Raw genomic sequence first — 14,940 nt, 5'->3', positions numbered from 1 at the left:
GTCAACTATAGGCTTGTAAACCCTTGCGATAAAGGGCGACATAAATAAATTTGACTTGACTCAATAAGTACCCTTCATACCGTTAAAACACAGAAGTTTAAAGAACAGCTGTTACCAGTAAAGTGGCAACACAATAATGTTTAAGTTCCATACTGTCTCATTGTTTCATTTGCAGTCCGCCAGGTGTATTAAATAAATAAAATCAAAAGCGCAATATCTGCTGGAATGACTTTAGAACATAAAACTGGAATTTCAATTGTTTTGCTTTAAAATATGATGTTAACATATTTGATGTTATTTGTGACAGTAGTAATTGTGTCTAGAGTAGTTTATGTGTCGAGCGTGTTGTTTAGTTATATTGGAAGAGACTATATAATGAAATACATGAATGAATCTTTTTAAGCTAGTTGCACACACTATTTTCTGTGTATTCTTGAGCATGTGTCAGCATGATTTTGAAAGTTGCATGTATGACATATTTTGCAAAGTGCAGTGTGATCAGTTTATGGTGTCCATTATGATCCTCAAAAACAGCGACCACACTTGAAGCCGTTGTTTTCGTCTATTCAGATGTAAATTGCGATGTATAATTGGTCATTTGTAACACTTTTTCAAATGAAGGCAGCTAAGTTGTTCAAGTGTAAAAAATAATTAATTTAAAATTTAGTTGGTATTGAGTGTTCAATATTTGGTGTCCATGTAACAACCTAACAACATGCAAAAATTAGATTCAAGCTGATTGAACTGCACATTGCAGGAAGGTTTAAAATAAAGCATATATCTTTTTATTTTTTTACTGCTTTTGCAGAAGTTCAGTTTTGGGCTCACACTTATGGACCATGTGTTCTGAGAACAGCACTTCTCTTTTACCTTTGCCATCATCGCCTGTGTTTCAGAGAAAGCCCACAGAGTTTTCCAACCATATCAGCACAGATTAAAAATGTATTCCACTATCCAATTTCCACCTCTCATACTTTAAGACCCACTGAATTAAACTGGCAATTGGAAATTTAAAGCAATTTGGGCTGGCTGGCAGTTGGAGCCTTGGTGGAAAACTTTTACACTCCAAAATCTGGTTAGGGTATGGAGAGTGAGTCTTGCGGGGGAGGAGTCTGATCTTATGCATGAGGTAGGGATTTACTCATGGCTTATAGTAAGTAAAATCTCTTTGCCTGAAATCTGTTGTTGGCGGTAGGGTAGAGGAGAATTTGTGGGATTACTGTCAGCACCAAGTGGACACTCATGAATGGATAACTAATTTATTAATTATTCATTAATTATTATATAAATGAATATATAGTTTCATCAGTCATTTTGTCTTCAGAAAGGTTTTGCAAAGATTGACAAGAGGCTGCACAATTTTAAAGGGACAGTGTGTTGAATTGGTTTTTCAACGTTCATTCCTTGGGAAAAAAAAACCTGTTAATTTCAATATTATGAAAACCAATTTGTTCAATCAATTCAACATACATTATGGCATGCTTCAAATGCCCGCGCCTTGAACGCAGGTCGTTGCATTCTATCAGTTGACCACAAGATGGCAGTGAATTCTACACACTGTCCCTTAAATGATGGTCATGCTCGGCGATAAATGCTCACAAGCTTGTTTTGTGGTTGCATATCTGCCCGCTCATGCATGCATATTTTATTTACTAATTAATTATCAATATTTAGAAATATACTTTGAATTTTTATAGATACAATTAACTGCGTGAACCGATATTGCACAATACAAGTGTCCATTTCTTAACTTATTTTACTGACGGCTTGCGCTGAATGTAATCAACCATGGGATGAAGTTCGGGCCTTGCGCACACCAGAAAATGTCGTTATATTACTTGGACTTAATATTTTTATCAAAGGTCCCAAAATAGTGCTCCACATTCTCTCCGGGCGCACCAGTCATTGCCAAACACACCACCACCACCACAACAACCGGCAGCCACAATACGCGCAATCAAAGGACACCTGGTGTTCAGGTGCTCCTCCTTCCATCGCCAGGGAAACAAAATGAAAAATCCTAGTTTTGAAAGTTAGCACTCTTGTATCCGCATGCGTGGTGAGGCAGCTGTATGACTGGCTGTCCTGCATGTCAATCAAGTGACAACTTTAACAACAGATGATAGGAGGGAGTCTGTCGTTCACTGCTGTTGACAGGCAGCAATATCAATAGCATAAAACTGGGAGGGTTGGCAGTGATTGACCGACATCCCCTTCACAGGCCACTGGTCGATCGCGAATGATACATTGGGCGACACTGCTTTATACTATTAGTGGATTAAATCTATTGATTAGATGTTGTGTGGCTGCACATATAAGGTACATCCTGTCCAAAAATATAATCCAAAAGTGTTTGCAAAGGTAAAAAATGTTTCTGACATGTTCAAAATTTCTTGCAAAGAAGAAAATGTTTGTGACGATTAAAATTGTTTGTCAATGTCTAGAAAACGTCTATCTGACCTTGAACAAACCCTGATGAAAAAAAAAAAAAAATCAACATAAGTGACCTTTGCAAACACTTGCAAACCATTCAGTCAGAAAGTCATTTGCGTGTGGGTGAGGCCATAGTCAATAGTGATGTGTATAAAAATCAATTATTAATTGATTTTGAACTAAGAGTGTGAAACGTAATGTTGAATAATATTTATGCAAATAACCATAAACATAATTAAAAGAAAAGTTGATGCATATTATGGACAATTTAATTTAATTAATTTTAGTAAAATGCTTCCTCTTAAAAGAAAACAATTACTTTATCTTCAATGAAAAGTGTCAACCAATAAAGAAATAAATAAATAAACAACACTTGATTAGAATATTTGGTTGATAAAAAACATTTTGTTCACTTGAATATTGAATATTTCCTTGGTCTGTTATTCATTCAGTCAGTCAGACGATGCCTTATATCAAAGGACAGAAACAATATGCAATGTGTCCATAATCATACATTTATATTGTGCAACGAAAATTTGAAAGTCAATCGCTGTCACTTTGTACAGTTGAACCAGGAATCAACTGCATTGACAAGGAGCGAAATGTCTTGTTCCTAAAACGAAAAATACAGATATAAAACACTGGTTGACTAAAATTACATTTGACATTTCTTCAATTATGAATTATGTAGATTTCAATGAAAAATGTAAATGTATTGATTTGATGAAACCTTGTTCTTTGCGGAAGCATGTCTCTTTCCCTTGTTACACATTGTTGCATGTTGAAAGGCCAATTAACAATTCATAAATAATATAAGTTTGTCATAGAGAGCCACGAAGAAGTTGTCTGATACAAAATATAATAATTTATTCCAACAACATGAAGCAATGGTCCTTCCGAAAAAAAAACGTGAAATACAATAAAAGGTTTTCATTGGCGAGGGAGTCTTATAAAAACAGCCTACCCTCTTGATGCGGCAATAACACTCATGAGGACTTGGTTGAAAGTGAGTGCGATATCTCTGAATTGTGACTAACCTTATACAGGCAATGTGTGTGACACATCACCAAATCACTAGACACATCAAAATACCTCAACTGAAATCCAGAGGATTATCAATGAGGTTACCTTCCATATACAAGCAACAACTAATCACTAAAACCCTAATATATTATGACATCTGTCCACCCAGACTAAATTGTTTATGGAAAAATGCCTTCTGAGAAAAAGGACAAACCAGATGTGGCCATGCCACATGACCCTGGCAGAGGTCACTGTTGCCCTCTAGAAACTAACACAATATTGTTTACATTCTGAACCCCCATGCATAATCTGCTGTGAAACACACCATTGCCAAGCCAAAGCCTCCAAAATGGAAAAACCAAGATAAGAAACAATAAGAAAATGTCGCTTTATTTCAAACTCATTTTCCACCCATTAGTTGATGCGGCTTTTAGACAACCTGACAGCTCGTGTCCATAAGGGCGGATTTGTTCACAGAACGGCATGCCAAAAGGATGCTGTTTGTTGCTAAGATACACAATGTGTCATAACCAACTTGATTCTTCTCATGTAGTGTCACACTGGTCGTGGTGATGCACTAAGCAGAAACACAGAGAAATCCACCTTTCAGAAAACACCTGCTGCACCCCTGTGTTGAATGAGAGTGAGGGTTTTTAACTGCTACACAATACATGATAGGGAATATTAAACATTGTCATTTAAACAGCAGGATACAGACAAAAAAATATATTGAAAGGGACACATAACATTTAATATAGAGTTCATTCTGGCTTTTATTGGCCATTTAAGATACTTGAAAATAGAAGCAATGAACATCCAAGATTGAAAAAACGTCGTTTTTATGTCCTCTCATTTAAATTGGATGCCATGCATTGATATGCTCTTATTAACTGTGGATGCAAGAAGAACTCAAATTTAAATACTCTGGTCCAATAAAATATAGCAACGTACTATGCAGATGGCAAATGCTGTCTTCTTTTTGCGGAGGAGCTGCACCTCCAGTCACACATTCCCACCCAAGTCACCTGCCCTCATTGACAGAGCAAGAGCAGCGGCAACATGCCAAAGAGGACGGATTGGGTATGGCGATCAGCAATTCAACATAAATATTGCTCCATAAACTCGAATTCATACCATGTTCAATTGGGCGTCAACAATTCCTCAACTTAAATGTGGAATTTTAGAGTGTGTCGACCCACGTGCATATGCACTCAATAAGCATGCTTTCTTACATTTAAACATTGTTCAGGAAAATGCTGATTTTCTCACATCCAACATCTCTCTAGATTCCTTTATCCAGCGCACGAGAACCACGACACCTCCAGAAATCTTACCTCGGTTTAAAAAATAAAAAAAATGACGTCCAACTTCTCCGCGCTTTCACAGTGACAATTTCTTAGTTGCCGCGCACGGAAATAACGGTCGTTTTTAACTTCAATTAAGCTATTTTTGAAACACGAGTCCCAATTCGCATGTTTATCCTCGGGACTCTGACAAGCGCAGTTGCAACGTTAATTCATCCTTGGAGGAAAAGCACGCTCTTTTCCACCAGTGGCTGCAAGCTGCACCAAGTTAATCGAAATTACACAGAGTGTTACAGGAAGTTAATCAAATAAACCCGTCAAAATAAAAGTTTTTCCTTTTTCCCCCGTCTTTTTTAAAAGTGGCTATAAACACCAATAGAGTATTTCCTTTTTGTTTATGGATATTTTCACGGAGCAAAAAAAAAGTTTTACAATAACATTGCAATTTCAAAACGAAAATAAAAAAAAAAAGATAAACAATCAAACAAATGAAAAGAAAGACGAGACTGCAATGCGAATCTAGACAACCAAGCCCAAAGGGACTAAAAAAAAAATGTTGCTTCTGGTAACCCCAAATTATGAAAACGATATATGAATGAACACACACACTCACACTCACACACACATAAAACAACACGCAAGAGCCATCCATCCATTTTGTGAGCTGTTTCTCCAGGACATGGGTCGTGGGCGTGTTGACAATGGGCAGTCGGCGGGGTACAACCTGGACTGGTTGCAAGTCAATTGCAGGGCACACAAAGACGAACAACCACTCTCACTCACACCTAGGGTCAATTTAGAATGTTCAATCAACCTTCCATGCATGTTTTTTGGAAGGTGGGAGGAAACCAGAGTACCCAGATGAAACCCACGCAGGCAGAGAACATGCAAACTCCACACAGGAAGGCCGGAGCTGGAATCGAGCCCGGCACTGTGAGGCGGACGTGCTTCCACCTTCCTGTGTGGAGTTTGCATGTTCTCCCTGTGCCTGTGTGGGTTTTCTTTGGGTACTCCTGTTTCCGGCCACATTCCAAAGACATACAAGGTATGTTGATTGCACACTCTAGGTAAGAGTTTAAGCGCAGATGGTTGTTCGTCAGTTATGTGTGCCCTGCGATTGACTGGCAACCAGTTCAGGAGGTTACACATTCAACGTCCACAATTTTCAAAAGCAATTTCTTTATAGACCACTGCACAACACGGTTCTAAGGTAGAACTTGTCATGAACTGTGTTGGGGTTTTTGGTTTAGTATTTAGTTTCATGTTTTTTCCTTGTGTTTGGTGTGTCTCGTCATGTTCATTGTGTCCACCTGTGTTTGTCTACCCAAGGCCCAGTGTTCATCAATCAGGTCCTTCCAACCCTTTTTGTCTTGTCCAGGTGCTCCTTGTTGTCTCGTAAATTTGCTTGTATTTAGTTCCCTGTTTTCTTTTAGTCCTTAACCGTGTATTGCCCTGGGCAGCTGTTCTCCTGCCTGTCTCGCTTCATTTCATTGGCTGCCAGGATGGCCGAGTGGTCTAAGGCGCCACGTTCAGGACCCAGTCTCCCCAGGAGGCCTGGGTTCGAATCTCGAATTTCCCCATTGTGGGACTAATAAAGGGAATATTATTATTATTATTATTATTATTATTATTATTATTTTCTGTAAAGGCAAGTCCTTTCATTTTGTCGCTCACATTAATTTGTTTCTTTTTGAATGAAAATATACACGCACTTCCTATGACATTGAGATACAGCATTAAAGACGTCCCAACAACGGTGTTTAATGTAACAGAACAAAAGAAACGCAAGCCCAGGCTCAGAAATAAACATTTTTATTCAACTAATTTAAAGTAATACATGTTCCACCTGATAGTACAGGCTGAGAAAAATGAGCGAGACAAAAATGAAAGTCTTGACCCTCACTCATAAACTTGTGCAGCAGCCGAGGGCGTCAAACTTGCAGATTACATGTAACAAATAACATGCTATTGGCCAGCGTGGGGAGCCTCATTCTCACTCAGAAACGCTGGCATGTGATTTGTGAAAAATGCTAGCCTTGGGCCATCCATTTCAATGCTGCATATTGCAAATAATATTTTCTAGCACACCTCTCAGTCAAGGCCCCATAGAAACCTTGTTTCGGTAACATTTTGGTGGACGGACGTCGCAAGTGCTTTTGAGCACTGTTAATTTTAAATGATAATCAATACGAATGTAAAATGATCATTAGATGAAGGTTTTGCGGGGTACTTAATGGATGCCGCCCTCAGGTAATCAGCCCCTTGGCCCCTCCCATTTGCATGCCACCAACCTTAGAGGTCATATGAACAATCTCCGCAATAAAATACGGCTCATGATGCATTTTGGTATTTTTTGTTGCACTTCTGGGGGAGGATCTCAGTAAGAGAATCTTAGCGCAAATGTTGAACAAAGCTAAATGTGAGCAGTGACATACTTTATGAGGTTTATGAGACAAATGATATTTCAACGGGATTCAATTAACACGCAATACTTGGAACAAGCATGATGCCGCCGTTGGTATTTTTTTCACAAATGGATGCTTCTATTGGTAATTTTTTTTTACAAATTGTTGACCAATGTAGAGTGTTGAAATTACTTGCTCTGTTTGACAGTGAAATGTCTAGGATTCAACATTGTTTTTGTTTTTCCAAAAGTGGTTGTTTTGGAGACGCCAGTAATGTGTACATTTTCTCTAAGGAGATTAATTAAATTCCACACCCAGTAAATTTTGTAAAGCACATTTTACAAACATACTACGGTCCCAGTCTAGAGATTTTGATCCATTCTGACATTTTACTCCGGCTCAAGTGGCTGGGGGAGGCAATTGTACTCAAAATGTTTAAATACAACTCAATTAGAGGAAAGAATTTGTGACCCTGTAAAAAATACTCTCCCAATTTTACGGGGTACTGGGTTGATTTTTTTTTTTTATTATTTAAATTGGCAGTAATATGCATACGCTTTTCGGTGTGGCGAAAATTTACAACACATTTATTTTCACTTTGGCTGGATACATTTCAGAGTCCTCGAAATGATCACTAAACTTTGATGCATCGCCCACCTACAAATTCTCTCGAACAGAGTCAAAAATGACTCTGAATACTTTACTGTCTTCAATGTCTAATTTTTTTCTCAGTTAAGACTGGGACCAAATATAACCTTTTTAAAGAAAATATTCTCTCCAAAACATACAGTGTTGCAGGCAACATATTGTTCATGGGTGCTTTTGCGTTCAGCGTCTTTTTTAAATTTTTTTATTTTTTTATTTTATGAGTGAACTATTCATGAAGGAAGTATCTAATTTCCACATGTGGATGGTTTCTGTCTTTGCCAATAAGGCTTATACAGTAAATACTTGCTGTTACAGCAAAGCCTACTGTATTGCACAGTAATACTGCAAAGTGTGTAGTAATAGCACATCCTAGTGGTGAATCTGGAGTACTGCAGCCTAAACTCATAAATCCTTCTGTTTGCCTATTTCAATTCGAATGAACTTTTCTATCAGCCTTGTTCAGCATAATAACAACACTAATTAAGCCTGAAAGACACATACAATGCACACAATGAATACATTCTCGAATTAGGGTTGCATTTCTGGAGGCTTTGCAAATGACAGGCAGAGACAGGAGATGATTAACATTTGAAAAGTACCAAATGACATCAGTGAGGCATTTATGGCATGTCAACAGGACGACTAAATGTGTTGAGGAAAAAAAAAGATATTAATTACCTCTGTTCTGACCTCAGCATTTCATTCCCAAAAGATCGTTTACATCTTAGCACTATGCAAGGTTGTGAGGATGATACATATCAACAACAGGAGGAGGAAATCTTGGATCAAGTCTCATCCGCAGTGAGGGGCTGGTGACATGTTGGTATGGCAAACGGCGGGTCTGGCTGAACAAACCCATGGCCTCATAAAAAAGCCTTCCAATGTTACTGTCGTAATAAATGTCGACATCTGTTTAAAATGGATTAGCTGGTTTCAGTCCTGCACATTGCAGGCTACTGTTGAAGAAGGAATTTAGGGTTATCTACAGTATTTACCTCATTTCCAACATTACAATGCTCACAGAGCATTTTGAAATTTCAGTCAGCTATAATACGAATCAGGCAGATTTCTTCTCCACTATAATGAGAAAGAGCTACTATTGCTTTATGATATAAACAGTAAATATTGTACAACATAAAGAACAATCGCTTCTTCATCATATCAGTCAATATTTTATATAGATGGCAAGTTTTTAATCTGAGAAATCTTGTCCAAGATTTGCAAAAAAAATGTGTTTGTCAAAATAACTGCAGTACAGAAACAATACAGTAGAGTGGCATGTTAAATGTGCAAATGATGTATAACTTGCATGAGCACGTCTTTATGCACAAGAGTGACGTAAATGTGCAATAAGGTCAAGTGACACTTTGTTAGAGTTGATCCATGTTACTTTATTATTCGTAAATAATCCATTTTCATCCTGCTGAGAATTGTTGTTGAAGTGGAGACTATACCCAGGCAGGGTACACCCTGGACTGGTCACCACCCAATCACAGGAGCACAAAAAGAGAAACAACCATTCACACTCACATTCACTCACAAGGACATTTTCAAGTCATGAGAAGCAAGTTTTTTGAATGTGGAAGCACTGTCATCCGTACTATAGTTTGTGTACTTTATTAAACACTGCTTGAATTAACACGATGCATGTAATTGTGGTCTAACATTTTTACACAGTATTGTATATTTGTCAAATCTGTGTAACACGTTGAAATACAGGTTCCCATTTGTTTAGTTATTTGTGCTTGCGTGCTATTTTCACTTACATCCTCAGCGTCTTCTCGGGGCTTGCACCCTCTGTCCATACGACCTAGTGATACTCTTGTGCAGAACAAAGCAGGAGTACCTGGAGAAAGGCCGTACACGTGTGCAAAAAAACCACCAAAAAAAACACAGGAAAGCCAGAACCCACATTCAAAAGCCCCACCATCAGAACTGTAATGCAGAGAATCACCCATCCACTGTGTCTCTTAAAATTTCACTAAACTTCCACTTGGTCACCAGTATAAGCAAAGTAAGTGATTTTAAAATCAATTTTCATGTAAATGGGGCTAAAATACAGACAGTTGTTTACCATGAACGAATGTAACCAAAACAAAACTTTACTTGTTTCAATACATAATTATACATATTATATATATTTTCCATCCTTTTCCTTAAAGGGAAAAGCAAGGTGTGAGTGAATAGACACTCTTCATGAGCAGCTCCGCTCCACACTACTTTAACAACCACTATCACTGGCATTGAATTTTAATCCTCCTTGTAAATAAACAGCTCATATGTTGCACTCAGTTCACATCCAGTGAGATAAACTTCAAAGCACACAAGATATACCATCATTTGACAAACTATTATCGTGCCTGTTTATAATCCCAGGAAATCCAGTAAACTGAACTATGAGCATAGTTGCTAGGTCAATTATATCTTACTGCTTTACTCTTCTTGCACTCGAGAAGGGAGATATTGTCAAATCAGAATACTGTTTGGAACAACAACAACAACAACAAAAAAAGCAGTGTGACATTTTTAATATAATGCGTTATAAGAATGACATCCTTGCGATAATTTTTGCACAAACACTACTGTTAATTTTTGGAACACCTGTGAAAATGACTGGAAAATGTGTCCTTCTATTATTTCAACATCAAGTGCTGGCAAAATATATATAATTAAAATAATACTAAATATATCATATTTTTTACAATTTGCTGTTTCACTAGAGTGTTGAAGTTTGTTTTGTTTAAAAAAAAAAAAAACTACATCACTAATTCTACTGTGTGAGATAAATTTTATGCTGGCGGGTTGTGGCCATGATTTTTTTTGCATTTGAATTTTGGTTGTGTTGGCGTTTTGTGTTCAATAATAAAATTATTTTTGCTGAAATATATTTAGCTTCATTCTACACATTTTCTATTGACTTTTATTGACGTTTTCTCAAAGACCAAAAATCGACCAAAATTCTATGTGCTCCCTTGTTTAATTGTAATTCCAGAGTTTGCTTTGAGATCATTACTACTAAACTTAACTGAAATTTAGAGAGCACTTAAACAATAACCGGAGCAGTAACACATACAGAAATATTGCACGTATTCTATGTCCCATTTAGTGGATTTCTCTCGCTTCACTTGACACATTTTAGCAACAGCTCTCATTTGTGTGAATGTGTGAATTAGTGTAAGCGCTTTACGTCTGTAGCTATCCAACAACAAGCAGCTAATCTTAGCCGATAGAATTAGAAAACTCGTCTAATGAAGCTATTTGTGCAACGATAACTATCTGATCAAAGCGGACTGAAAATGTCATCACTCAAATTAATTTCTTGGTATGCCATATTCACAATCACAATCACTTGGTTATTTTTTTTTATTTTTTTTGGTAGTATCAAACAAACTGACTGGTGCTGTCGTGTCAGGCTGTCACACATCCATGTGGAAAAGTGAGAAGCCTCACAGCCCGAGAGTCACGCAAGTGATGGGCATGGGCTTGAGGTTGTGTTGAAGTTGTTCACCGTGTTTTAAGGCTTCATAGGGCCTTTCGGGAAAAGAAAATAGCATTCGAAAAAAGAAAAACAAATTCAATTTTGGGTTGTTGCCAAAATAGCCCCAAAAAAATAACCAGTCCCGAATGTTTTTGTACAAAGAGAGCTTTGGGCAGATGAAACTTTGATTCTGAAAATAGATATTGTGTGTTTTGCAGTGCATTTTCTTGTTTTTCAGTGCCTGGACAGATTGAATGAGTGGTAGAATGTTGCTGATGGAACCTCACAAATTACCGCATTTTGGATCGGAGATGTGAGCGTTCGTCATACATCAATATTCGGCAGTTAAAAGAACACATTCTTACGGAGCCCCTCTGGTGCCACAGTATGAGAAAAAAATATTTTTTGCTAATCTGTACCCACAGTTTACTAAACTGTACCCACAGTTTACTAATCTGTACCCACAGTTTACTAATCTGTACCCACAGTTTACTAAACTGTACCCACAGTTTAGCTAATCTGTACCCACAGTTTACTAAACTGTACCCACAGTTTAGCTAATCTGTACCCACAGTTTAGCTAATGAGCTAGCGTTCACGCCCATGCCATGACGTCAAACGTTTGTGGGTGTTGCTTGATAGAGCAGTACCCACAATTCAGCAAATGAGCTCACGGTCCGTCGTATACACGTCGAGGTAAATTCAATTTGTTTTTTTATTGATAGTATTAGAGTGTAGTGTAGTGTTCTGTCGAATCGGCATGGTGTGATTTACTTTCACTTTCGTTCCCTCATATTATATGATGGTAATATTGCTCTAGTTCCTAGTTCATATAGCAGTTTTAGCAGCGAACGGCTACAATTAGCCAGCGCGTTTCTTTTCATTTTTCGTGCGTCATGTTTTGAACATTCGCTGCGTTTTTAAGCAATCGCCCGGCGCAAGCAATCATCCAGTCCTCGCTGGAGAAGGAGACACTCACTCGGTCGCATTACAAGAGGATACAATTACGTCTTTGGGGTTTCAAACACTGTAAGTACCTTTTCTGCGGTTATTTTTGTGTAATGATAATAGTTTGTGGTTACTGCCGTTTTCTCCCGTGTTTTTCCTAGCTAAAAGTATTGCTTTAATAGCTGCCACGCCATGAGGTTTATGTTAATATGATATTACAACTATTGTTTTTAACGTATGTAAACATATTTAAATGTAATTAATATTTTAATTAATAATTTGATCACATATTCTATCTATTCCACGATGTAATCAGAAATCAAAACATAATTCTATTTTGCTCCACCTACAGAATGCACGCATGAGATCATGGACCAACTTCAGATCATTGAGTTCTATTTTCATTTGGGCCTGAGCTACAAACACATACTATGTGTGCTGGGCTCCAAACACAGGATTGTTCTGAGTTTGAGGTCCCTCAAACGAATTCTTAAGAAGCATGGATTGTTCCGCCGAATCCATTATGACCACCCAGAGACAGTTGTGGAATTCATCAGAGAGGAGCTACAGGGCTCTGGAGCGTTGCATGGCTACCGGTGGATGTACACCAAATGTAAAGACAGAGGACTGCATGTACGAAAGGAAGATGTACGGCTGCTCCTTTCCGCAATGGACCCGGAGGGCACGACATTTAGAAGGAGAAGAAGACTGCACAGGCGAGCATACTTTGCCAAGGGTCCAAATTTTGTATGGCATGTCGACTCATACGACAAATTAAAGCCATTTGGCATTTGCATCAATGGAGCCATCGATGGATTTTCAAGGCGAATTCTGTGGCTGAATGCTTACCACACAAGCAGTAATCCAAAAGTCATCAGTGGCTACTTTCTTGAAACTATTAATGAATTAGGTGGATGTGCGCGCATCGTGAGAACAGACATGGGGACAGAAAACAGTTCCATCCGTGATATGCAGCAATTACTTCGTCGGACCCACACTGATGTGCATGCTGGTGGCAAAAGCTTTGTTGTTGGAAGAAGCACATCAAATCAAAGAATAGAGAGTTGGTGGGGCTTTCTCCGTCGAGAGTGTGTGGAATTCTGGCTGGACCTCTTCCACAGACTTAAAGATGAAGGACATTTTGATGGTGACTTCTTGGACAAGAACCTCATGTTATTTTGCTTTCTTGGTTTAATACAGGCAAGTAGTAACACTTCACAAGCACTTTATTGAATAATTTTTGCCATATCATGGTCAAGTTATAAATGCATTTTTATATTTTCTTCTCATGAATACAACTTTGCTTTTAAAGTTTTCAGAACCATACAAAAAAAAATAAATCCAGACATTTTCCGTGACATTGTAGATGATTTATGTCCACCTTGCTTTCACACTGCAGTGCATTCGATTTGCCTACCTTGGTAAAAAGTTGAGGACCCAATGGTCAGTGGTAACTGCAAACATACCAAACCTTACTGTAACATGCATTTTTTCAGTTATGGTTACCATACTTTGTTTTAATTCTACCTCCATATAGACACAGACACAGAAGTACGCTACAGATAAATTTGACCTCAGTGAATGGATGGATGATCAGATAATATTTGAACTACTTAATGCCAGTATTTTCCTTCACTTTCACCATGCCACTTTCATATTTTGGTGACTTCCACGTGAATGCATCTGTGTTTGCACAATGAGCTGAGATTAGTCTTCGAAAAAGTTTATATTTTCAGTTAACATGTTTCTTAAAACATTTATGTAAATTGTTTTTGTATCACCTGCAGGATGAGTTGGATGCAGTCAAGGAGGTGTGGAACAGCCATCTGATTCGTCCATCCAAGAATGAGCGTGTCCCTCATGGTCGGCCTGATGTCATGTTCTTGGTCCCGGAGCTGTATGGCACAGAGGACTTTTTGTGCCAAGTGACTGAGGAGGATTTTTTGAGGTGTGAAGGTGACTGCATCCACCGCAATGATGTTGCTTGTGATGCTGATGTGTTCACTCTGTGTACACACATAATGTCACAGAACAACCTCCAAGTCCCAGTGGATGGATATATCGCCACGGACAACTACGTCAACTTGAGAGAGGAGCTAATAACACTCTTAGGTCTTTAATGGATGCAGTCCAGGTGTAAAAGGCTTCAAAGTCCTTTTACAATCCATAACGTATCACACCATTAATCAATGTGCCCTGTCTTACCCCCTAATGGTGTGTGTGCCCCCTCGCCACACCTCAACTGCTGTTTATATGGAGCCCTCCCATAACTAAATGACAAATTGTTTTAAGTTTGAAGCATTCTGCTCATTATGGATTTTATCAAGTGTTTTACAACATGTGTAATTTTACTTAGAATTTTTTTTTGTACATTTATTGTGACTGTGTGTGCACCCATTCTTGTACATACATGGGAAATGTACAGAGAATTGTTGAAATTCATTTGATATATACTGTACATATATTTTGTAATTTGCTTGATGGTTCTACCCAAATTAACTGTTGCTGATTTATGGTTTTGTAAAATAAATAAATTGCTGCAAACTCCTCCGCATATTGACATGCATTGAGCCAACATGTAAAGATCTTTGATTGGTATTTAAAAAGCCACATTCAAGCTCGCTAAAATACATGTGTGTGATTCAAATAAATTCTAAAAGTAAAATTGATTGTCTTCTACATTTTCAGGTAGCCAAAGTATC

The 14,940-nt window shown here is 38.0% G+C and overlaps 2 protein-coding genes across 4 annotated transcripts in view; one reads left to right on the top strand and one right to left on the bottom strand.

Moving 5' to 3' along the window:
- cpne2 (copine II) overlaps positions 1-5,029 on the bottom strand; it is a 34,922-nt gene extending 29,893 nt beyond the window's left edge. The window contains exon 1 of one of the 2 annotated variants that reach the window (XM_088299058.1): positions 4,791-5,029. The gene's annotated coding sequence lies outside the window, so the exon portion shown is untranslated. Of the gene's footprint in view, positions 1-4,688 lie in introns of both variants that reach the window. The other variant, XM_088299060.1, reaches the window with a different exon arrangement.
- A 6,908-nt stretch (positions 5,030-11,937) lies between these two features.
- On the top strand, positions 11,938-14,541 carry LOC148335485 (uncharacterized). Of its 2 annotated transcripts, XM_088299406.1 has the most exons (3): positions 11,938-12,319; positions 12,591-13,438; positions 14,026-14,541. In XM_088299406.1, exons 2-3 carry the CDS (start codon positions 12,608-12,610, stop codon positions 14,356-14,358), a joined length of 1,164 nt encoding a protein of 387 aa, XP_088155532.1. In that variant the 5' UTR covers positions 11,938-12,319; positions 12,591-12,607; the 3' UTR covers positions 14,359-14,541. The 2 variants fall into 2 exon arrangements, with proteins under 2 accessions (XP_088155532.1, XP_088155533.1); XM_088299407.1 differs by having other exon boundaries at positions 11,938-13,438.
- Positions 14,542-14,940: the final 399 nt, after the last annotated feature.

Source organism: Idiotropiscis lumnitzeri, chromosome 6, assembly GCF_059441095.1.
Source record: "Idiotropiscis lumnitzeri isolate Australia: NSW breed Sydney's pygmy pipehorse chromosome 6, RoL_Ilum_1.0, whole genome shotgun sequence".
Taxonomy (NCBI): domain Eukaryota; kingdom Metazoa; phylum Chordata; class Actinopteri; order Syngnathiformes; family Syngnathidae; genus Idiotropiscis; species Idiotropiscis lumnitzeri.
Note: the sequence above shows the minus strand (reverse complement) of the source record. Positions and strands in the feature narration are given on the sequence as shown.

Bases quoted from the DNA above. Each gene is read 5' to 3' on its own strand.
- LOC148335485 (XM_088299406.1), top strand. From the start codon at position 12,608: ATGGACCAACTTCAGATCATTGAGTTCTATTTTCATTTGGGCCTGAGC. The intron at 13,439-14,025 runs GCAAGTAGTAAC...TATCACCTGCAG, and splicing joins GCTTTCTTGGTTTAATACAG to GATGAGTTGGATGCAGTCAA.